This window comes from Onychomys torridus, chromosome 1 (assembly GCF_903995425.1).
Source record: "Onychomys torridus chromosome 1, mOncTor1.1, whole genome shotgun sequence".
Classification (NCBI taxonomy): domain Eukaryota; kingdom Metazoa; phylum Chordata; class Mammalia; order Rodentia; family Cricetidae; genus Onychomys; species Onychomys torridus.
This window is the reverse complement of record NC_050443.1, coordinates 86,941,646-86,963,684: the sequence shown is the minus strand read 5'-3', so window position 1 is coordinate 86,963,684 and position 22,039 is coordinate 86,941,646. Positions and strand designations below refer to the sequence as shown.

Here is a 22,039-nt window from a genome sequence, read left to right as displayed (position 1 = left end):
ATCTGGTGCCTCTTCTGGCCTGCAGGGACACATGCAGGCAGAACTTACATGATCAATCTTTTTTTTTTTTTTTTTTTTGAGCTAAGGATCAAACCCAGGGCCGCAAGCGCTCTACCACTGAGCTAAATTCCCAACCCACATGATAAATCTTTTAAAAAACAGTGGTGGCACATGCCTTTAATCCCAGCACTCGGGAGGCAGAGGCAGGTGGATCTCTGGTCTACAAAGTGAGTTCCAGGAAAGGCGCAAAGCTACACAGAGAAACCCTGTCTCGAAAAACCAAAACCAAAAAAAAAAAAATCCCCCTAATTATCAAACTACTCTTCAATTCACCATTTATTTTGACAATTTGTATCTACAAAGAATATTTCATGTGCCACCTGTTGAGCAGTGATCAATAGCGAATGAACTATCCTGTAACCTTAGCCATCAGCATGTCTAAAACATTTTTTTTTTTTTTTTGGTTTTTTGAGACAGGGTTTCTCCGTGTAGCTTTGCACCTTTCCTGGAACTCACTCTATAGCCAGGCCTGCCTCTGCCTCCAGAGTGCTGGGATTAAATAAGGCGTGCACCACCACTGCCCATCTTTAAAACATATTTTTTATTATCAAGAAAACAGGCCATTTTTCACTTCATAGGGCACCAGTTTCCTTGTGGATGGACTGGGCATCACATCCACCTTATAGGACTGTCATGGAGGGTCTGTCCCAGAGTGAAATGCACACCTTCACTGTCTTGAATCTCTTGCTGCTGGACTGCCCCACTTGATACCTTCTCCAAGGCCAGTCTGACTGCTGGGAATGGTCCGGGGTCACTCTGTGGGGTATGTGTGACTTTGTGATGACTCCCTTCAAGACCATTAGCTTTGAGGCCTGCTTTCAGTAACAACTATAGGCCTCTTTCCATCATTTTGGCTTCAAATCCACCGCAGACTGAAAAAGATTCCCATACATGTCCTGTTTAAATGGTTCCAGCTCTGGACATGGCTGGAATCATGTGACTGGGCCTTTTCCACCCTTGAGTCCTACATCCTGGTTCTGTCTACAAGGACCATGCCCACCAGGCACACTTAGGGACTATTGGCCAGTTCCTTTGGGTGACCCAGATGGCCTCGAAGTATCTTCTAGCCTCATTTTTCCACACTGGATGTGGCACCACATGAAAAGACAGTGTTGACCTGTATGTCACTGGTTTTAAACACACTCTGCGCCTTTTTTGTTGCTCTTACCCACTGGACCCTTGAAACTCCCAGGAATGCGTGGAATGGAGAACATTTTCAGGAGAGACCATTTTCTCCCTCTATGAAAAAACAAGGGCACAGCAGTCAAACAGTTCAAGTTTAATTTGTTGATACATGTCTGTACTTAGACAAACACTAAATTCTACAACATACATAATGTCATTATGGGAAAATACCAAGTTTGTCATTGCACATACCAATAAATAAATACATTTGCTTCAGAATACCAAAAAGTTTATTCAAAAAGTCACTTAATAAAAGCACAGTTTTGCAAGTTCATCTAAAACTCCAGATAATTTTAAACAAAAATAAAATGTCTGACCACTCCAAAATAGGAAAAGACAATCGTGTGCAAATGGACATACATGTTCTAGGCGTTGTGAAACTGGCTAAGTGTGCTCCCAGCAAGAGGAATGCTGCCTGCCCTCACCAAGCTGGTCACATCCAGGAGGCTGGAGCTGGGCTTCTCCTTCTGTGCTACTCTGAGGTGCTCTACAGAAGACTCTAGACTTTAGCTTCATCTCCAGCTCTACCTGGACCTCAATGGGGGAGGAGGGGCAGGAGAAGAGGGGAGAGGGGTGCAGGATCTTTCTTAGGAAAGAAAGAAGGCACAGTGATGAGCCAGGAAAGGTAGTGATGAGAGCAAGGATTAACCTTCACCAACCCAGCTTTGACAGGTAAGGAGACAGACATCGGATTGTGTAGTTTGCTCAAATGCCCTAGCTGCTGTAAATGCAGTTGTACCCTCCTGGATCAAGTCATCTCTGTGCTGAAAACCCAAACCCATCCCGGTACTTAAGATCTTGAAATGACAAAAAATTGCAAGCTGGAGTGAATAAGGGCAGGTGGTCATAAACTGAAGTAAGAATCCATCCCATAGCCTGTTCTGGAGACTGGAGCAGGTCTACAAGCCAGAGCCTAGGGCAGTGTAAGGTCCCAACTCTGCAGGGCAGTTGGGCCCCAGTCACAGTGCTAGGCACCACAGAAAGCATGCTTTGATGGCACCTGGCATCCTGAAATCCCAGGAGGATATCACAGCTGGGGCAAGGAGTACAGAGAAGGGAAGGGCAGGGCTGCTGCTAAGGGGAAGCAGGCTGTCCACTGAGGAGATGGCTGTTGTGCTTGCAGAGCAGGGCTGTGGACGTGGCTCCTCCCTGCAGACCCCATCTGAGCAGTCCTTCCTATTGCTTAAACTTAGAACTACTTCTACTTCTAAATGAAGTTTGGAGGCAAATACCCTGCCAGTTCCAGAAAGAAGGAAAAAATAAACCACTTCTACAATGTTGTTGCCTCATCCGTGAAGGTAGATTTACCAAAAGTTCTCTTCCAGCCTGTCATAACACATCTTGGCTCCCAACACCGGTCTTCCCCTAGGCATGTACCTGACTTGCTTCCCCTTAGTGTCAAGATTGTTAAGGCACCATCACTACACCATGTTCATTTAAAAGGATGCACATCTCAGCTCCTCCTCCAGTGAGACCGACACTACATTTCCTTGATCATTTCCTGCTTGGAACCATGGAAGAAAGAGCATGGAAAGAAGGGACATAATCCACAGTGGTCACAACTGCCTCATTTTTTTTTTCCTACTCAGATGTGATCTTAAATGTCTGTTGGTTGATTGCAGATTGCCCTTTCCTCCAGACACACGTGCAGACGCACACACAGACAGACACAGAGCACCTTGGAGCCAGAAGGACAGAAAAAGCTAGACTCGGAGAGGACTTGGGGAAGCTAATGTCACCACTCTGCAGAGGAACTGTTTTGGAGCAGAGGGTGTAGTTTTAGGGTGGAAAGCCAGTAGCATACAGGGAAGCTGCCTAAGGTTCCAGCTGCCCCACACTCGTATAGACTGTCCATTCATCCCATCATCAATTTGTTGCCTAGTCAAGGACCACCTAGGAGAAGAGGGTGTGAAAGGTAAGAAATCTTACGTGGGAGAGGCTGAACCCACGTGATCCCCAGGGCCATGGTATCTGAGGTCCATGCGCCTGTGCTCAAGAAAAGGCAACATCACCAGGGGCTGAGTCCCAAGATCTGAGCTTGGGAGGCTGGTCTGAAGCAGGTTACTCAACTACTCCTGTCACTGGTGCCCCACAGAGGCTCTTGTGCTGAGGCTGCCTTTCTCTATAGTGGGCCTATTTCCTGGTGCTACCAAATTTATATTCAAATAGCCAACACCCCCTTTTTTTGTGTGCTGAAGCAGAGAGCAGAGGCCAAGAGTTTCCCATTGTGCTTCCAGTTCCTTCCCACCAGGGGCTCTTCCACCCACTAGACTCCAGAATCAGCCTGTTCAACCTCAACATTGTAAACCCAGATAAAGGGCTTGACTAGAATGAAGATCTGCTTTCTGCCACCTCTAATGTCAGCAGATTGCTCCTTATAAAGCCAGGGAAGGAGGGCAAACAGAACTATGGGAAGGGCACAGATGGCACTGGAATCTTTCATCAGGAGATAGGCCAGCCCCAGCACAGACGTCCTGGTGCCCTCTCAAAACTGCACTGTAAACAAAGGCTAACTCACTGGAAGGTCCTCTCGTGGAGATGTATGGCTCAGGTATGTCAGATCCTACTACTGCAGGTGTGCCTTGCTTAGAAGGAAATGGGAGAATCCAGATGTTTTTCTTAAGTACTATTTCCATTTATATCAACCCAGCCTCCTTACCTGTAGAGCCTCATTTACATACTCAAAGTATGGCTTTACTTTTACTTAGCCTTTTTGTGCATATCTATTTTAAAGCAATGCCTAAATGCTCTTTGCTTCCCACTGGTTTCTTATCTCCATCTAGGCAAGAAGCTTTCAAATGACACAGGCAAGGCTTGCAGTTAGTTCCCACTAGATGAGTGGTGCCATCCAAGGAAAAGTGGCAGTGGAAGGGATGTCCAGGCCCAGCCCCTGAACCCTCAGGCTGCCTGTCACATCTACACAAAGACGTTTGCAGTGGCTCTGCTGTGTCTGTGCACAGCTTGAAGCCCTCATGGAGGGGCCAGGCACAGGCCAGATCGGATCACACAACTTTCAACATGGAAATGCCTGATGTCCTACTGAAAGGTTTTCAATCTGAGATTAACTCTGAGGGTCCTAAGTCTCTGGAATTGGGAAGGGAAAGGGCATGCAAAATGGACCCCAGAAGGCCAGAGAGTCTAGTTTCTGGGAAACAGTAGAAACAAAGGAACTTGAGGTTCTAAACTCTGTCATTAACCAGTTAGGTAACCAAGAGACAAGTCCCATGTTCTCAGGGATCAGCATTGCTTTTGGTGAGCCATACAGCGTCCTACCACCTGAGCTCTTGTGGCCCTAAAATATCCTCCGCTCTTCTCATCCCGCTCCATTCCCCCAAGAATGGCACACAGCCCTGAATGATCAGGACATGCTGGCAACAATGGGGACTGGGTCTTCCCAGAGAGAACATTCTTCCTGAAGCATGCCATTACTCGAATAGTGACCTCTACCCTACATATGTGTCATAGGAGTTGTGCTGGGGCTGCTCAACGTCAGCGAGCCCTGATGTAGGGAGCCTCCTGGATGACTCCTGTAACCCCTGTCCACTCAGATATTTGGCTTGGAGAGCTGGGTTCTTGCTTCCAGAAGCAACAAATGAGTTACCACTCTAAGCTACCAGCTAATTCACACAGCCAGGCCCCTGCTATCCTAGCAAGGCTCTGCCACTCACCTATTCCCACCCCCCAACTTCCCTTAGGCCTGATGGGCCCTTTTGAGATGGAAGTACTTTCTGCTGACCACCAGGCCCTTTGCTACACAAAGGGCCTTATATATACACAGACTCACTGTACCCTACCTCCTGGGACACCCACGGACTTGTAGGCTGAGTGGACGGCTGGGCCACAGCAGCCCTGCTTGTGCTTCCCGCCCTCTGCACCTCCTGCTGAAGAGCTTGCCCTGTGTGGTAAACATAACTGTGGCAGGGTACTGACCCAAGACTGGTCATATGTGCTGACCTGGGGGCACAGAAATACTCCTTTTCCCTTCATACCCATTTGCTATCCCCCCACTTCAGCAGCAGAGGCAGAGCAGCCAGTTTCTGGTTGGTAAGGCCAGAAAGCCCGCTGAGGGCCTATGAACAGAGGGGAGGCAGGGCTGTCTCGGCAGGCAGGCAAGCTCCACTCCGGACTGGGCCATCCTAAAGGCTGAGGAGGCCACTACTCGCAGGCCAGCTTGCTGTCAAAGCTGGACAGCGCAATGGCAAAGGCCTGCAGTGCACACAGTGGGTAGTTGTAATCCATGGTGAACACGTCTTCTGCTACCCGGCCAAACTGCATGACGATGTAGTCCGCTGTGGCCATGCACAAGCATGGGTGGTGGAAACAGGAAGAGTAGACGAGACACAAGCCACAAGAGGGAAGGAAAAGGAGATGCCAAGAGATCCCAAAGGATGAAAAAACAAAGGCTCAGGAAAAGAGACGGGTGAGGAGCAAGAGGGTAAAGGGGGGAGATGCATACAGACAGCAGGGAACAGGGAAGAAAAGACATCATTTAAAGGGTGTTCTCAAGCCCCAGATTCACAGAATCTGGGGCCAGAGCTCTGATCACTACAGTTGGAAAGTTCTTGCTAATATAAGCCATATACCCACATCCTGCAATCTGGCTGGTATGGACTGGGGAGTGAGGGCTAGGCACCACATGTACATCGTCAATAAGGAGGGTCAGCAATACTCACGGTCATTGCCATGGATGATCTGGAAGTTCTTCACAGAAGCCTGGGTGACGCGCCCATGGAAGTTGAGTACGTAGGACTGTGTGTCATCATTCCAGACTGGTGTCTTGTTTTGCAGCTCAATGATGGCCTCTGTGTTCTTGTTCTGCCAGCGGGCTAGCAGTGTCTCGTGCTCCTGGTGGTAGGGAAGTGGGGACAGCTTTTCTTGAGCCAGACCCAAGCCCTGGCATCATAACCACCCAAAGAGGGATCTTACCCAGGAATGAGGTTCCCTAAACTTCCAGAGTTTCTCAAATTGTATCCCCTACACCTTGGGGAATTCTGCCCTTAGAAGCTCATTCAGAGGCTGGGGTCCAGGAAAGTGTCAGAGACTCACATTGCGGGGACGGATACAGACTCTCTCATGAACCATGTTCATGCCCGGGACAATCACACTCATCTTCCGAGGTCCCTTGAAGCCTAGGACATTTGTCTCCTGGGAAAACAAGAGAATTTAGTACTGGCTACCTCGAATTGCTTACCCATAGGGAGACTGGGCCAAGGAGGTAAAGACAAAGAGGAATAAAATGTCTGCAACATCTATACTTGATAGTCGAATGTCACCTCTAAATTTAGCACAGCCTAAATTACTCCCATTTCCAGCCCAGCTTGCTTCAGTCCATGGCAGCTCAGCACTTACATGAACTGGAGGCATACTAACTTTACTCTCTCACTCCCCCTTCTCACTCCTAGCCTATCCAGAATTTCTATCAGCTATATGTTCAGATTACACCAGAATCTAAGATCACCAACTGCTAAAGCAACTCCTTGTTTCTGCCCTGGGCCCCACGGCTCTCCTCTCCACCATCCGTTCTCGACACAGCACCTCACTGTCAGTCCTATTAAAGGGTATGTTTTCCTTCCCTGCTTAAACCTTTATTCTATCTCCAGGGCCTTCTGTGATTTGGCCCCTAGTCCTTAGTTTTCTTGCTATCTTAACTCTCTTCTGCAATCACTCTGCCCTCGTCAGACATGTGCGTAGCTGGTTTTCACTCCTGGTCTTTACTGGAGTTGCCTTGGCAAGACCCTGCCTGCCATCACTCCTAAATGTCCACATACACCTTGACATTTCATATATCTGTATCTCTAACTAGATTTTTAATTCTGACCATTGATCCATAACATACTTATTTCACTTACATCTGTTTTATGCCTTGTCTCTCAATAAAGATTTAAGCGCCATAAGGGTTTGTTTCTATTTCTGATGTCCTGAATCCTTCCTTCCAACAGTACCTGGGACACAGACGGACTCAGGCTGCTTCTCTAAGATTGACCAGCAGATGGCACTATGGAATCATCCAAAATGGCTGAGGCATCTAATAGGTTCACAGGACACCCATCCTTTACTTTTAGAAATGAAGAACCCAAGTTTGTAACAGAGAATGCTCATATGTGTACATTCCAGTCTTGTTCTTGTTGGTATAATGTTAGCAAGCAAGCTTCAGTTTCCAGACCAGGGGGAACAGAATCTCTGTTCTGAAAAGATTCTGAAAGGGCCCCGGATCCACACAAGTGCATGGCACTGTAGCTGCAGCAGGGAGATGTGAGTGAAGTCTAGAACAGAGCCCAGGCATCTACTTCCTCCTATCCAGGGACGGTTCCCAGAGCTCCCTAGGCAGTTAGCCTGCTGTGGTCGGAGCCCTGGAGACAGGTAAGGTCTAGGTCCCTGTCCCACACAAGGTCAATTCTACAGAGATCCTCACCCCAGTCAAACTATGGTTTGAGTTTCATGTCTACCTAGAAACTGAGGACTCACATAGCACACAGCTGCCAGCTCCTGGCGCAATGTTCCACTTTCCAGCGTAGAAGATGATGCCTTCTGAGGGTTGATGCCATTGTCATACACAGTGAACTTTGTGCCCATCAGGTTGGACCTGAAGGAAAGGCACAATCAACAGGCTTGTATACCTTTTCCCATGTCATGGCACAGCCCATTCTCTTACAAGAAGCCTACGGAGCATTATGGGATGGGCCAAGGGCAGACCTGGGGACAGAGTGGAGGAACCCCATAAGCAGTCAACTCTAAAGTCAACTCAACTCAAAGGACATCTCATTTCAGTGAAGGAAATTCAGGGAGTGAGACAGTGTTCATAGGTTTTTATGAACCATAGGAGGGGACAGAGGCACTGCTTTTTCTGGAAAGTAAGCAGAGTGGCATCTGGGAGGCCAAAGAGGATTCTTCACCTCATGGAGAAGGGCTGTCTCTGTGCTTTCCAGGGCTACATCCAGCTTTAGCTACTCACACCTTCACTTACTCTTCCTCAATGAGACCTCACTTGAGGCCTCCCCACCTCACCTCCTCAGGGCTTCTTTGCCTCTGGGTCCCTTGCCTCTGACCAGGGAGCCAAAACAACTCTTCCATGGTGGCCTACATCATTCAGTGATAGTTGGACCTGTCACTTATGCTGGGCCTGTACCCAATGCCTTCGAGCAGCTTAGTCCTGTCTGACACAAGGCTGGGCATTGACTGGCCTGTGGTTGGACTTGATGGAGAGGATCTCATTCAGAGATATCAGAAGGCTTTCTGGTCCCCTCCCTCGCTTTCCTAAAAGAGCACTAGTACCGCAATTTCCCAATATAGCTGTCGCCTCCCCGAGACAAGTCTGTTGGGTCCACAGAGATGAGGTAATTGGAAGTTTTGCTCTTCTTTCTCTTCCTTCCCGCCAGGAGGAACACCTTAAAGAGTAAAGCAATGTCACATTCCATATCTAGCCTCTGGCCCACAATTATGGTGTCCACTCACATATCTGGGCACATACACAAATGGTCACCTTGCTTCATCTCCCCCAATACATCTATATGTGCACACATACAAGCACTGATAAGCCCATGAATCCACACAAAACACTTACTTCCCTGGAGAACTGAGGCCAGAGGGAGCTAAGCTTCCCTCACATTCTAGCCTCTAGGCCTTCAAACTGAAAATACCTGCCCAGAGGAACCTCACCTTCTTGCCATCCTCACGGTCTAGGTGCAGAAAGTAGGTGGGGTACATGCCCCGGTCCATCCCCTTTTTGTCCCGAGTGATGCGGCATTTGACGGTGATCCCTTGTGGGGCTGGCCTCAGAGCAAATTCCTCTAGATCCTGGACCTCAATTTCCACAGGTGGTTCTGGGGCTGCCGGGCTGGGGGCTGAGGCTGCCTCCTATGGGGGGGGAGGAGAAGACTAAATTGAGAGGCTCTCCCCTTGAGACTGGTGGTCCAGGGTAAGTCTGCCTCCTGATTTAGTGAGGGGAAGGAGAGGTAGGTCAGGACCCCTGGAATGTGGATGTGGCTACCATGCCCCGGGGTCAGGAGCTGTCTTCTAGCCTCTCCCTTTCCTCAGTTCCTGGAGGTGAAGACAGGGATCAGAGCAGGTTCTCAGGAGGTCATCCTGTCCAAGTCCAGCCCTCCCTGCATCCTAGCCCTTTAACCCTACTGAAGAGATAGGAAACAGTAGACAAGCAGAGGAGCTCAGAGAAGCTTCATACAGACACCTAACCCAAGGAAAGCTAGCACCCCATAATGTTATCACACACACAAACAACTGTTCTAGTTTATCAATTTGACATAGCACAGAGTCAAGGGGGTGAAGAGGGCTGTGCTTGCCTATACCAAACTGACCTGTGGCCATGTCTATGATGGATGGTCTTGATGTGAAGGGCCCAGCCCACTGTGGGTGGCACTATCCCTAGGCAGGTGGGCTCAACTGTCTAAGAAAGCTAACTGAGCACGAACCTGAAGTGAATGGTCTTGTGCATGAAGTAAGTGAGCCAGCAAGCAGTGTTCCTCGGTGGGTTCTGCTTGAGTTCCCTCAACGATGGACTGTGATCATTGTGACAATGATGGATATGGTAGAGTAAGCCGAATAAACCCTTTCCTCTCCAAAATGCTTCTGGTCAGTGTTTTTATCACAACAGAAAACAAACAGACCACCACCCATAGGCAGACCTCACCACCAGGGTCAGCCTCCTGCAGGGGGTAAAGGCTCCTTCTCTTCACTCACCCTGATGGACTTTCTGCTAGTGGCAGAACTGGGGCGGGTGTTGCTGTTTAGCTGGGAGGAGCTAGAGCTGTTTTCATCTTCATCCTCTTCCTCATCAAAGCTCATGCTGCTGGAGATGCCTATGGTAAGCAGGGAACGTGGAGGATGGGCAGAGACAGGTTTTATAGTGAGAATCTAGGTGGTCACGTGGAGATGCACGTTCAGACACTGACTCACCGACACCCAGGCACTCATACAGCCATCTGCACACACCCTCACATTGCTGTATGTACTCCCACTCATCCAGACACATACAAGGACACATGTTCTCCTTGGTGCACACATGAACTGGGGCTTGTCACGATTCTCTTTGGGATGCATCCCCACCACCCAATTTTAGCTCAGTCCCTACATCTCACCTCTTCTTTCCCCTCAGTTAAATCATCCCTATCGCTTCTGTATCAAAGCCTGATGCAAGGCTGGCTACGCCAGTTCATACTTCTTTTTCTTAACTTGGTCTTATCAGGAGCCCTGGCTCCAACTTTCTCATCTGATGCCAATAATTCCCCTCCATGACATCCAGGGAAGGACTGGACCAAACATAAGAAGGCTATTTTCTTGGAAAAGAGTGCATCCAAGAACCTGGGACTGAGCTTTGGTCCCAGCTGGGCCCCCATGGGGCTCACCCTTCCTCTGCATCGTGGCACGGAGGTCCTGCCCGCTGGGCCGTGTGCCCCCACCGGCTGCTGTCTCCCCTGCATCCTTGGCGTGGTCTGACTGTCCCACAGTCAGGATCTGCACTGGGCCTTGGGCCTCAGACTTGTCTTCTGCCAGAGTCGCTGGCCCGCTGGTGCCTGCAGGCCAGATACTCCTGAGTTATATCCAGAGGGAGAGGAAAAGCCTGCATTCTCAGGTGTCCAGGAAAGGAGACGGATGGGTGACAGGGCCCTCTGAAAAATCTTATTTGCAAAACTGGTTTAAAAAAACAACTAATAACTACTGTCAGCCTGTTGATACTTGGTAAATTGTAAAGGGACATGGGCTTCATTTCTTCTGTCCTTCCCCCGCCCCAAGGTAACTGCCAAGGGTGGGTTTGAAATACTCCACATCCTTAAGACAGACAAGAACCATTTACAAAATCAACTGCACAGTGGAAAGAACAAGACAGAAAACAAAGATCAATCCAAACCATAGTTGAGGCCAGTAGTCCTTCCTGGACATAGACCTCTAAAAGCTACACATGCTTGTGTTTACTCTTCACACACTCACACATGTACAATCCACTCACATACACCATTAAAATAGGGCCCTCTCTCAAAGTCTGTGACTGGCACCTAGTCGCCTTCCCAAGCACATGGCCTCCCGTCCCATGTGCCCTGTCATCTGTTAGCAGAGCCTGCCTTCTTTTACACTTCCTGCCCAAGGAGCTGCAGCCTGAGTGACAGAAAAAGAGCCAGCACACAGGTGGCAGCTTCTCTGCCCGCCTGAGCTTTGCTCAGTGCTATAGCCAGCTCCAGAAACCCAAGGACCCTGACACCCCACTGTTCAACTATGACACAATGGCCTAGAAATCACTGGCCATGAACAAGGATTGAAGAAACAGTAGCCAGGAAAAAGGACTCGGGGAAGTGGCCACCATCACGATCTGTTAGACTGAGGGGCAGACACTGGTCTGTGGGTCAGAGAGTTCTGGGGACAGGGCAGGAAGTTGGGAGAAATCCACATGATAAGGCACAGTTGACACCTGATGTGGGAGCAGAAGCTTCTACCAAAGGGAGCATCCTGGCTTGGGACTGGATGAGGGAGCTCAGGCTGAGGTAAGCTGGGAGGAAGGGGGTTGGTCCTGAGTCACAGCTAAGCTGTACTTCACTTCCTGGAAGTTTGAAAGGCCCTCCACCCCCACAAACTAGCCAAGGTACTCATGAGCTAGACAAGGCCCACTGGTGGGCACCCTGAGCACACCTGAGTTCACATTCAATGAGAATGCTCATGGAGGATAAGCTCCACCCCCACAGCGAGGTCAGGCCTCCAGGAGGTCTGAGGAGAAGTCGGGCTAACCTTTATGCTTTCCCTTCTTCTCCTTCCTGGGAGCCCCACCCTGGCCCCCCGATGCAGCTGCTGCCTTGGTTTTCTTGGCTGAGGCTGGTGCTGGTGGACGAGTGGTTCCCAGTTGCACACTGGCGAGTGAGTCGGCCTCTTGACCTGCTCAAGAGAGAACCCAAGACAGAAAAATGGGTATTGGGTGAGATCAGCACTCCCACTTGACCACAGTTCCCACACCAGCCCTCATGTAGCTCTTCACCCGTCTCATCAACCCACTCATCAACCAGGCAATGGTCAAGCACAGGCCCAGCCTACTACAGTGAAGTCGACAGCTAGGAACTAAAGTCAGCCAACTGTTCTGAGCCTGGGCAAGTGAAGGGGGAGTGTCATGAGAATGTGCCATGGAGGATGGGAAGGACGCAAAGGCTGTATCTTCCGAAAGAGATGACAGCCATGACAGATATTCCAGAAAGCCTGCAGAGGTCTTGGGTGCTGGGCCCATGGGATCCAGTGTAAGGGAGGAGGGGCTCTGTGAAACAAAGGGCTAGGTACACCAGCAGCGAAGTATCAGGAAAGGCACAGCCGGTGTCCTCTATGGTCTCCACATAGTAGGACCCTAATCTGCTCAAAATCTATTGAACAGCTTCTGAACGCTCAAGACAACCAGCAGCCTCCAGCCTGGTAGGCTCCTCCTCTCCTTCCTCAACCTCACCACACACTCTGCCACCCAGCATGCATCCAGCCACACCAGACTGGTTTAGTGCCTTGCACGAACCTCACTCCTTTTATGTTATGGTGTCCTTACCTGCACTATCCTTCCCATCGGATTAATTCCTACTTCTGATTTCCTGGAAGCTCCAGAGAAGCTGTCCCCCACTGCCTAGTGAGAGCCAGTGTCCTGCCACCTCCTCACACAGCCTGGCTTCTTCCCACAAAATACACTGCGACCACCTGCTGAAACTCTCACCCACGTGGAACGGAAGCTCCGTGGAAACAAAACCACATCTGCCTGCTTACTCTGTACCCACAGCCACTAGTCCGCATCCCTTCACTGAATACTTAAGGAGAGTTATGGACGTATACCATGAATGAGCTTGGCAACAGGTCAAACCCTTCCACTGAGAGTGTCAGTTCTTAGGTCACTCCCTTACCAGTGAGCCCCTGCATTAACACCAACAGCCAGCAGGGGGCAGGGCAAGAGGCAGTAAAAACTAGGGACATTAGTGGGCAGGCTCAGAAGCATGGGGTCTTGGGCAAACAGCAGGTGTGCAGCAGCCTCTCTTGGCTTTGTCCACCACTCAAGGCTGGACAAAGACTTTGGGCCCCAGAGAAGCAGCAGGAACCTCACATATGCCCAGTGTACCCCATGGGGAAGGCCCCTAAAGGCCTCACCTATTCTGATCTCAGTGGGGAACAGCAATCACCTGAGTCTGGGTCCTGGGACACATTGTGGGTTCTTCCATTTTCCAAGCTCTAAGGCTGATTCTCCCTTTTTATAAGTGAAGCAAAAAGTACAGGAGAGGCTAAGCGACTCGCCACATCCATGAGCAAGTCTTGCCATGGTAAGGCAGTGGCGTGGCAAGCCAGGATGCACAGGACCAAAGGCAGTGGGGATCTTCCCTGGATGAAATTACAACACAGCAAATCAGGTACCTAATGCGATCCTCAGCCCTGACAGATGCCCAGAGACAGCCTTCATTATCAGGAACGAATGGGTTTCTTCAGAGGGTGGGTGTGCACATGGAGACCAACCTTACTTAGTGTGCCAAGCTGCGACCTATGCAATAGGTGAAGGACACCTACTTCCTTCCTTTTAAAGCATCAGGATGGTGAAGAGCTGAGATAACAGAACACAGGGAAGAACCTGAACATTGTGGGGTTGCGGGGGCAAGGCCAGTGGTTAGAGGAAGAGATTTCTTCCTCAGAAGGAAGAAAGCACTGCTAAGATCTTTCCTACCCTACCTACAAAAGCCAGGTAGGTGCCCATGGCGTAACTCCCCATTACTACTGTGCAGGAAGCAGCCACCTGCATGGCTGGCGCCAGCCCAGCAGAGGGCAGTAAAGACCGAGTGTGTCTAGCTCCTATCTCTCGCCTTCTCTCTCACAAACCCTGTGGCACTGAACCCAACCTAAGCTGGACAAAGTCCTGGACACCCAGATGCAAAAGAGTCACACCTGGGTAGGATGGGCTCTGAGAGAATGTCCAGATTGGGCTCTGCTGAGCACCAAGTTTAAGGAAGGCAGCCCTGGGGGATTCAGTCCTCAGCCAGGAGCAGTGACCTACAGGTCAGAAACCACACATAGTGAGGAGGCAAGAGCTCAGAAAGGAAGAAGGCAGGTGACCCAGGAGCTCCTAGCCTGAGTAAGGCAGGAACGTGGGAGAAGGATTCTTCATAGGAGAGAATGCTGGTGGGCACAGGATCTCAGGGACATGTTGCAGATCAGCAACCTGGACCTTGGAACTCCCCAGTCCATCAAGTTTGAACCTCTTGGCCTCGAGACCTAACACAGAAGATGACCATCTGAACATAAACAGGAGCCCAAGGCTAAGGCTGTCTCTCTGCCTGCTTCACTCAGCTGACACCTGAGCCCGGCACAACACTCAGCCTGGGCAAACCTCTACAGGATGAGTCTGCAGTCTCTCACAACCCTCTACCACCCTAATCTCCAGGGTGTGGTACCCCAGTGCAGGGGATTCCCTAGACTGGCAGTCCCTGGGGCAGAGGAAAGGTGTACCTTGGTAGCTGGTGCTGCCACTGCTGCTGAGGTAGGACTCCACCAGGGGGGCTTGCTCCTCTGACTGTCTGGCCCGCCGGCTCCGGGGCCGCCCATCTGCATTGGCCTGCACCATCAGGGGCTCCTGGCGCTTCTTCTTCTGTTTCTGCTCCAACAGGGCCCGCTACAGAGGCACAGGGCAGGCACACAGAGGTGGACTGGCCCACCACCTCCTCCAGAAGGAAGGGGTTCCCACAGTGGGGCCAAAGGGAGCACCCTGATCTCTGGGCTAGGTTCCAGAAGTTGTACTGGAGTCTCTCTAGCCTTCTCTGGGTTAAGGACTCATGCTGTTGGCAGCCGGTGACTAGTTGCCAGCCTGGCAGAAGAGGCAAGGACTGGGGTAGGGTTAGTATAATAATACAGAGCTGATAAACCAGAGAGCTCACTTCTCGACCCATGTGACAGGGCCATCCAGATGGAGGACTCACTGCTCCCAGACACCTCTGCTGAGATGCTACCCTTCCCACCAGCCCCGGCCCCCTCACTTACCTGCCGGTCAAGCTTCTGCTGCCTCAGGTTGCTGCCCTCATCATCTAGGACACTGCAGAGGGAGAGAAAGGTATTCAGGGCTGCCCAGTGAGGTTCCAGGAGGTAGCCCAGAACCCACACCCATCTTTTAAACTCTTATCATGGTTCCCATGTGGTGGAGGGAGAAAGAACGGGGAGGCTGCCATCTAGGAGCTAATTCAAGACAAGAAGGGAACATTCAGTGGTAGAGCACTCCTTAGTGTACATAAGGCTCTGGATCTGATCCCCAGCACAAACTAAACAAAGCCTCCAAGACTGGGTGTGGTGGATCATGCCTCTAAGCCCAGCATTAGGGAGATTGAGACAGGAGGACAGGAGTTCAAGGTCAGCCTGGAGACCCTGTCTTTAAAACACAGAAAACAACGGGCCAAGCCATATTTCCGCCATGTTGGTGGCTTATCCTCCTCTATTACCTTGAGGACTTCCCAAGCTATCCTGGCCCTGGTAAGAACAGGATGGAACCCCTTCAGGTGCCTGAGTAGAGCCAAGCCTGACAGGAAACCAGGAGTCCAAGCTGGAGCATCGGTCATTAGCCAATCCCAAGAATGCTGGCCTTCATGCCAGGACTTGCTTCTGCGGTTCCTTACCATCTTCTCATCTGCTTCTTTCCATCCTTTTTGGAATGAGCTGGGTCCTCTAGGGCAGACCATCTCCTTATCCCAAATTCCTGGCTCCCAGGTAGGAATAGGGGATATACTGACACAACCCTGCTCCCCTAAAGAGGGCATAGTGTCCTCATTTGGGAGAGGCTAAAATGCCAACCAGTGTCCCCAGGACAAGGCCAGGGCTAGGTAAGAATAACTGCAGGGTAGACACAACTAGCTAAGGCACAGCCCAGCAAATGGCTTTTAGCCCTTCCCTGGCCATGGACACAGGGTCAAGGTAGTACCAAGAGCACCAGATCCTTGAGTCCCACCAGTCTCAGGCCAGACAGTTCTCACATAGACTGCTCCTGCCCCCCTAGGAAGGCAGAATATGAACAGAGAACTGTTGCGGAATAGTCTTGTTATACACTGTGAAGATGTGCTGCTCTCATTGGCTTACTAAAGAGCTAAATGGCCAATAGCTAGACAGGAAGAGGTTAGGCAGGACTTGTGGACAGGGAGAGATAACTGGGATGAAGAATGATGGAATGACCAGGAGATGCAGAAAGAAGCAACATGAACATGCCATGTTGAAGAAAGATAGTGACCCATGCAGTAGAATGTAGATAAGAAATAGGGGTTAATTTAAGTTGTAAGAGATAGTTGATAACAAGCCTAAGCTATTGGCCAATCATTTATAATTAATAATAAGTCTCGCCGGGCAGTGGTGGTGCACGCCTTTAATGCCTGCACTCGGGAGGTAGAGCCAGGAGGATCTCTGTGAGTTCAAGGGCCCACATGCCCAAGAGCACCTGCACCCGGGGCTCCCACACATTACCAGGATCCAAGACCCCAACAAGCTGCCTAAAACTTCAGTCTGATTGAACTGTTAAACATCTTGCCATGAAAAGCACACTGACTCTGTGGGGTACCTCTAGAGACCTAGGTCTCTTGGCTCTCCAGAGAGAGCACAGATGTCAGGTAATCAAGACTCTAAGGGCCTTGAAAGGCTTGAGAGGCCACCACTTCCCACCACCCCCACTACTCACATCAGTAACACAAGGGCAGAGCATTCCCTGCAACTGATGTCCAAGCCTCACTGTTCACCAAGGTCCACAGCAGTGCACACTCACTGCTTCTAGAATCTGAGTGAGAAATGCAGTAAGGGCTCTATCCAGTGACTGGCAGGGGCAGAAAGGTCTGACACCCAGACATGCTCTGGTTGGGCCCAGCAGCCTCTGATCCTGGCATTTGTGTGCTAGCGGCCTGGCCTCAAAAGTCCCTGAGTGATCTCCATAGGGCAGGTATTGGCTTCCTCTGTGCCAGTGGGAGAGGATATTTACCTCTTACAAGATGTCATAGGCTACATTCTTTCAGAGGGCAGTGCTGGGGACAGAGGAAGTTACCTGGGTCATTCCAGAACAAAGAATATGCTTTCCTCAGTGCCAATGAAATTTCTAGAGACATCTAGAAAAGGTAAGGTGTGCATCAGCAAAGCCATCTGCAGACAGGCTCTGAGGCTGCAAAAGATGTTTCTGAAGTGGTGACTTCACCGCTCTGTGCCACACAGGGAGCTGTTTTCTTATCACAGCAGCTGTCACACTGCCCTGGACCTTCCATGCAGTTGTGTCTGGGGTCAAATGCTAGTACTTCCTCTCCCACTATCCCCACATTTCCTGTTTGGGAAGATGGACAAAGAGTCACAGGTTGATTACCAGATTAGATACAGGTAGTGATAAACCAGCCAGCCTCCATCTTGGGCTTATAAACCATCCTATAGTAAAGATAAACCAGGTTTATTCCTGTTTATGATTAAACCTGTTTCTCAAGGATTGGGCTATGCCCCTCTTTTAACCTTAACAACGAATGGTTCTGTACTGCCTGTTCCAGGAAATGGCAACTATGTATGCCTTTGTTTCAGAAGGTTGTTGTGACCACCTTGTTATGCTTGTGTTCTGCTTCTGTAATCCCCAAATACCCTCATTTGGAAACCCCCTACTCCTAAGCTATAAAAACCTTATCTTTTCCACATCCAATGCTGATCTCTTGAACTCTGCCTTAGGGAGAGAGAGCCCATGTACACAAATAAAGCTTCCTTTAATTAATTTGGCAATGATTTAGGTCAGTGGTCTTTCTTCTCAAATCTGTGGGATTAACAGTAGCAGGAACTTAACTGTGGCTTTCAGAGAAGGATGAACACAAGGGTACAGTCTCTGAGAGATTCTAGAAGTCACAGATGTATCAGAAGAGCCCAGATAGCCACCCACTATCTCACTCACATCGGGTATGTTCCAAAGGAATTGTGCGTGGCAGCCCAAGAACTGCTGTTAGAAATGACCCTCTCTAGGCCCAGCAAGATGCACACAAGGGGCCTTGTAATAACCCACCCACCACCCATGTTCACACAGAGAAGGCCGGGTTTCTAGATTGGCAAGGATACTGGGAGATCACAATCAGCGGGCAGCGACAAGCTTGGACAGGGGCAGTGGTGGGGGTGGGGGAGTATTCTAGTGAGGACACCGCATCTAGACAAAGACAAGCTCCCTGGTGAATGACAAAAGGACCCCCAGCACAGCAGCTTGCACTGAGAAACAGTGCAGCAAAGACGGCTGTCTCGAGGGGGAGAGCCAAAGCTCCCTCCCTGCCCGCACCACACCGGCTAGCCTTGCCTCTTCAGTTCCACTACATCATTCCTAAGGTGTCTGTCTTTCTTACAACACCTCCCAGGCCTGCCTTTCTGATGGGCACCGTTCTAGGCTGCACTAAATGATAAGCATGCAAGGAGACATTAATGGCTTTTTAATGACTTTGGTTCCAAATATGGAATCACTGCCAAGCCTAGGCTGCCAGCTGCAGCCCCGCCAGGAGGCTCAGACAGAGACAGGGCACTGATGGATGGGTTTTCCAGCTGACCCTGGCGGCTCCTTCATTATGGTCACCTCCTACTGGGAGCCAGACCTAGAAGGCCAAGGGACATTCAAATGTTCGAGTCACTGGCTCCGGTCTAAAGTATCCCCTGATCTGGCTGCTCTACCCAGAGTCTAAAGGGTGGCAACTTCAACTCCCATGAAGCCAGGCTATCTACAGCCACTTACGCCCCTGGAGAGACCAGACAGGTGTCTAAGGACTTGTGCTGTGGGCTGGAAAAGACCAGTATGACCAGTATTATTAGGAAACCTGTTTCTATCCTTCTCTTCCTACATTCCACTTTGTAAATGCTAGCTAATCACTACCAGAGGCCCAGACCAGGACAACACAGAGATAGACTCAGCCATCTGGATGCCCCATCCAAGCCCACTTGCAACCTGCCCGTTTCTTCCTACCTCCTTCCTTTCCTCAGCCACAGCAGAAGCTGCTCTGAACCTAGGAATCAGAACAATAGGCTATAAGAACAAGCCACCCAGAATGTCTGGGCTGCAACCCTGTGCCAAACACCAGAATGAGGAAGTCCATATCCATGACTCCCACTGCCTAGCAGCTGCTTGGCACACAGTTGGAAATGGGGGCAGTCTCTCACCTCTGAGGATGGGTCATCTCCTTCCGGCCAGGGGTTCCCAAACACACTATGAGAATTAAAGCTGCTTGTGGCATGGGCCTTGGCTTGGTAATTCAGAACTACCAGGGAGCATGCTCAAGAATCAATTTTGTTGTTTTAAGCAAGTACCATGGGCTTCTCTAATAATCAGTCATGCAAATGACTCTTGTGACTACAGCTGGTGATCTTCAAAGAGTAAGAACTGGAGTTTCCAGAAAGATTGCCTGAGGTTGTCAACACAAGGCACCCGAGGCTAACCCTGGCAGCAGAGCTGAAGGTGTGTGTGTGTGGGGGGGGGGGTTATGTGGGGTGTCTAACAAGAGCCCAAAGGACAGGAAAACCAGAGTCTTCCTTAGACTCAACCCAAGGTAGAGCTTGCCAGTCCCAACTGGCTGGAGGAAGATGTTTGGAACAAAGAAATAGTGAGAGGCCTATGTGGACCCTCACAGCCTGAGATTCGCTATGGCCTGGAGCTGTACCTTGCAGGAGTTCTGGAGGCTTTGCTGTGATGAGAGAACACTTTGGGTGTGTTCAGAACCCAGGAATGGGACCAGAAAGTCAAGAGACCCCTAAATGTTGTCTGGAGTGTGACATGACTTTGATTATAGAGGTAGCATTTTATCTATGCTGGGGAGTGCTGAAGGCTCAGCCAGACATACATGAGGTCCCTGCTCTCCAAGAGTTCATGATTTGGTGAAGGAAGCCCTGAGCACTGCATGCAAGAACACTGAGGTTGAGTCTACATGGATGATGGCTCAGCAGGTAAAAATGCTTACTGCTCTTGCAGAAAACCTGAGTTCAGTTCCCAGCACCCACGTGGCTATTTACAACTGCCTGTATCTCCAGTTCTGTGGCATGTGATGATGCCCTCTGCTGGCTTCCACCAGCTCCAGAATGCCACGGTGCACATAAATTCACACAGGCACACACAAACACACACACATAAAAGTAATAAATAAAAGAAAGGACTGAAGACAATATGGCTGAAGCCATGGTCCTTCCTCAGAGCTCTACCACCTACAACCTATAAACAGTGGCAGAGTCATTCGCTACAGGCACCGAACACTCTTCAAAAACACCGGTCAAGAAAGATGGGCAGAACTGAAAATGACTAGTCATGGGAAACAAAAGGCAGGCCGTGGCTCTAATTGTTGATCTTTATAGGTGAAATGGCTCCCTTTTAAATCAGAACATGAGCTTAATCCACGGTCATTAGAAACTGAGCCAAAATTACCCCTAAGAAGATTAACACCAACTATCACTGCTTTGAAGAAAATGAGTGGAGCCTAGGGAATGCAGGATGCAACCATCAGAGAAAGAGAGAGAAAAACCCTATGAGAAGAACTAACTCGTCAGTCTTTCTCAGTCTCTCCCCGCCATACGCCACATTCCAGTCTGACGTGCTGCGGCATTAGGGAAACCTCATGCTAGTCAAAGCACGTGTACATGCACTGCCCCCTGCCCGGCTGCCGAGAAATATGCCATTTCTTCTGTCCTGGTTTTCTGCCACCAGACCAGACCTGTGGCTTTGCCTGCAATCAGCAGCCTAGTATTGCAAAGGGCCACTTGAGTCTCCTCTCTCAACACGCCTCCCCTACTGGGAAGTCTACGCAAGCCCTGTGCTTTTCCAGGCTCTGTACATGCCCAGAAAGACTGGACAGGGCACGGGACGATCCTTCTGATGGCAGCCCACCCCCAGCTGAATACCTACCCTCCCTACTCTACAGAACAAGGAAGCAGGTGACAGGAATGGAGAAAGGAAGCAGGGTGGGCTGCCAGGGTGCCAAGCTGCTTTCAGGGCCAGGCTTCCAGGGTGGCAGGATTCTGTGCTTTCAGCTCAGTGTGGGAGGGAGAATGGGGGGGGGGTGATGATTAGACTTGGGCTGGGTTGAATGTCAATCACCCATTTCAGGATATCAATGCCCTGGGCACTTGTAACAGATTTCTCAGAGATAACCCTACCTCCCAGAGGTCTCTTTTTCCAGTAGCAAGCAGAAACCTCCCTAGCTTGAGGTAGATTTTTCTCTACAAGCTTTGCAAGTTGCTTTAGTCCTTGGGTCCCTGGGACAACCAGCCTTGAACCATGACCAGCCCAGCCTTCCATCTGTCGATACCTAAGCATGCCGTTATCCCCACAGTCGCAGTGTAGCCTATGGTTGGCCACCATCCTACAACTGGATCCCTTGAAGGTACTTCTCACAGCACTCTTGTCTGCTCAGCCCACAGGCACCACCTTCCACCTCTGCTGGCAGACAAATGGTCAGTGATGCTCTATAGGGCTGCACCAACTTCTAGGAGGTCCTTGGACCACAGAATGGCCCCAACACTATCTGCACCTCCAGCCTGGATATATGTCAAAGGCAGGTAGTCTTTTGGGTTAGTGCAACCCAGTCCCCAGGTCCCAATCAGTATTCTCCCTTATCCATGTGAGACTGAGGTACGGGCTCACATGTCTGCATGAGATCCTGTGTGTGTGTGTGTGTGTGTGTGTGTGTGTGTGTGTGTGTGTGTGTGTGTTGCTGGGAAGATAGAAAATAACTCAAGGAGCTCCCACAGAAGCTGAGCTCAGAGGCAGTAATCATTCTCAAGAAAATCCCTAAATTCCTAGGCCTTTGACAGGTGCCTGTTGGTAGGAAGACCTGCTTTTAACAAGCTT

The 22,039-nt window shown here is 50.1% G+C and overlaps 1 protein-coding gene across 2 annotated transcripts in view; it reads right to left on the bottom strand.

Moving 5' to 3' along the window:
* Positions 1-1,323: 1,323 nt before the first annotated feature.
* Positions 1,324-22,039, bottom strand: part of Tub (TUB bipartite transcription factor) — an 80,385-nt gene continuing 59,669 nt past the window's right edge. For both annotated transcript variants that reach the window (XM_036188808.1, XM_036188817.1), the window contains exons 2-12: positions 15,226-15,277; positions 14,698-14,860; positions 11,977-12,120; positions 10,605-10,772; positions 9,940-10,058; positions 8,902-9,099; positions 8,518-8,630; positions 7,711-7,828; positions 6,292-6,390; positions 5,919-6,090; positions 1,324-5,534 (exon numbers count right to left, since the gene is read on the bottom strand). In XM_036188808.1, the coding sequence (XP_036044701.1) occupies positions 5,401-5,534; positions 5,919-6,090; positions 6,292-6,390; positions 7,711-7,828; positions 8,518-8,630; positions 8,902-9,099; positions 9,940-10,058; positions 10,605-10,772; positions 11,977-12,120; positions 14,698-14,860; positions 15,226-15,277 (1,480 nt within the window). In that variant the 3' untranslated portion in view covers positions 1,324-5,400. The remainder of the gene's footprint in view (positions 5,535-5,918; positions 6,091-6,291; positions 6,391-7,710; positions 7,829-8,517; positions 8,631-8,901; positions 9,100-9,939; positions 10,059-10,604; positions 10,773-11,976; positions 12,121-14,697; positions 14,861-15,225; positions 15,278-22,039) is intronic.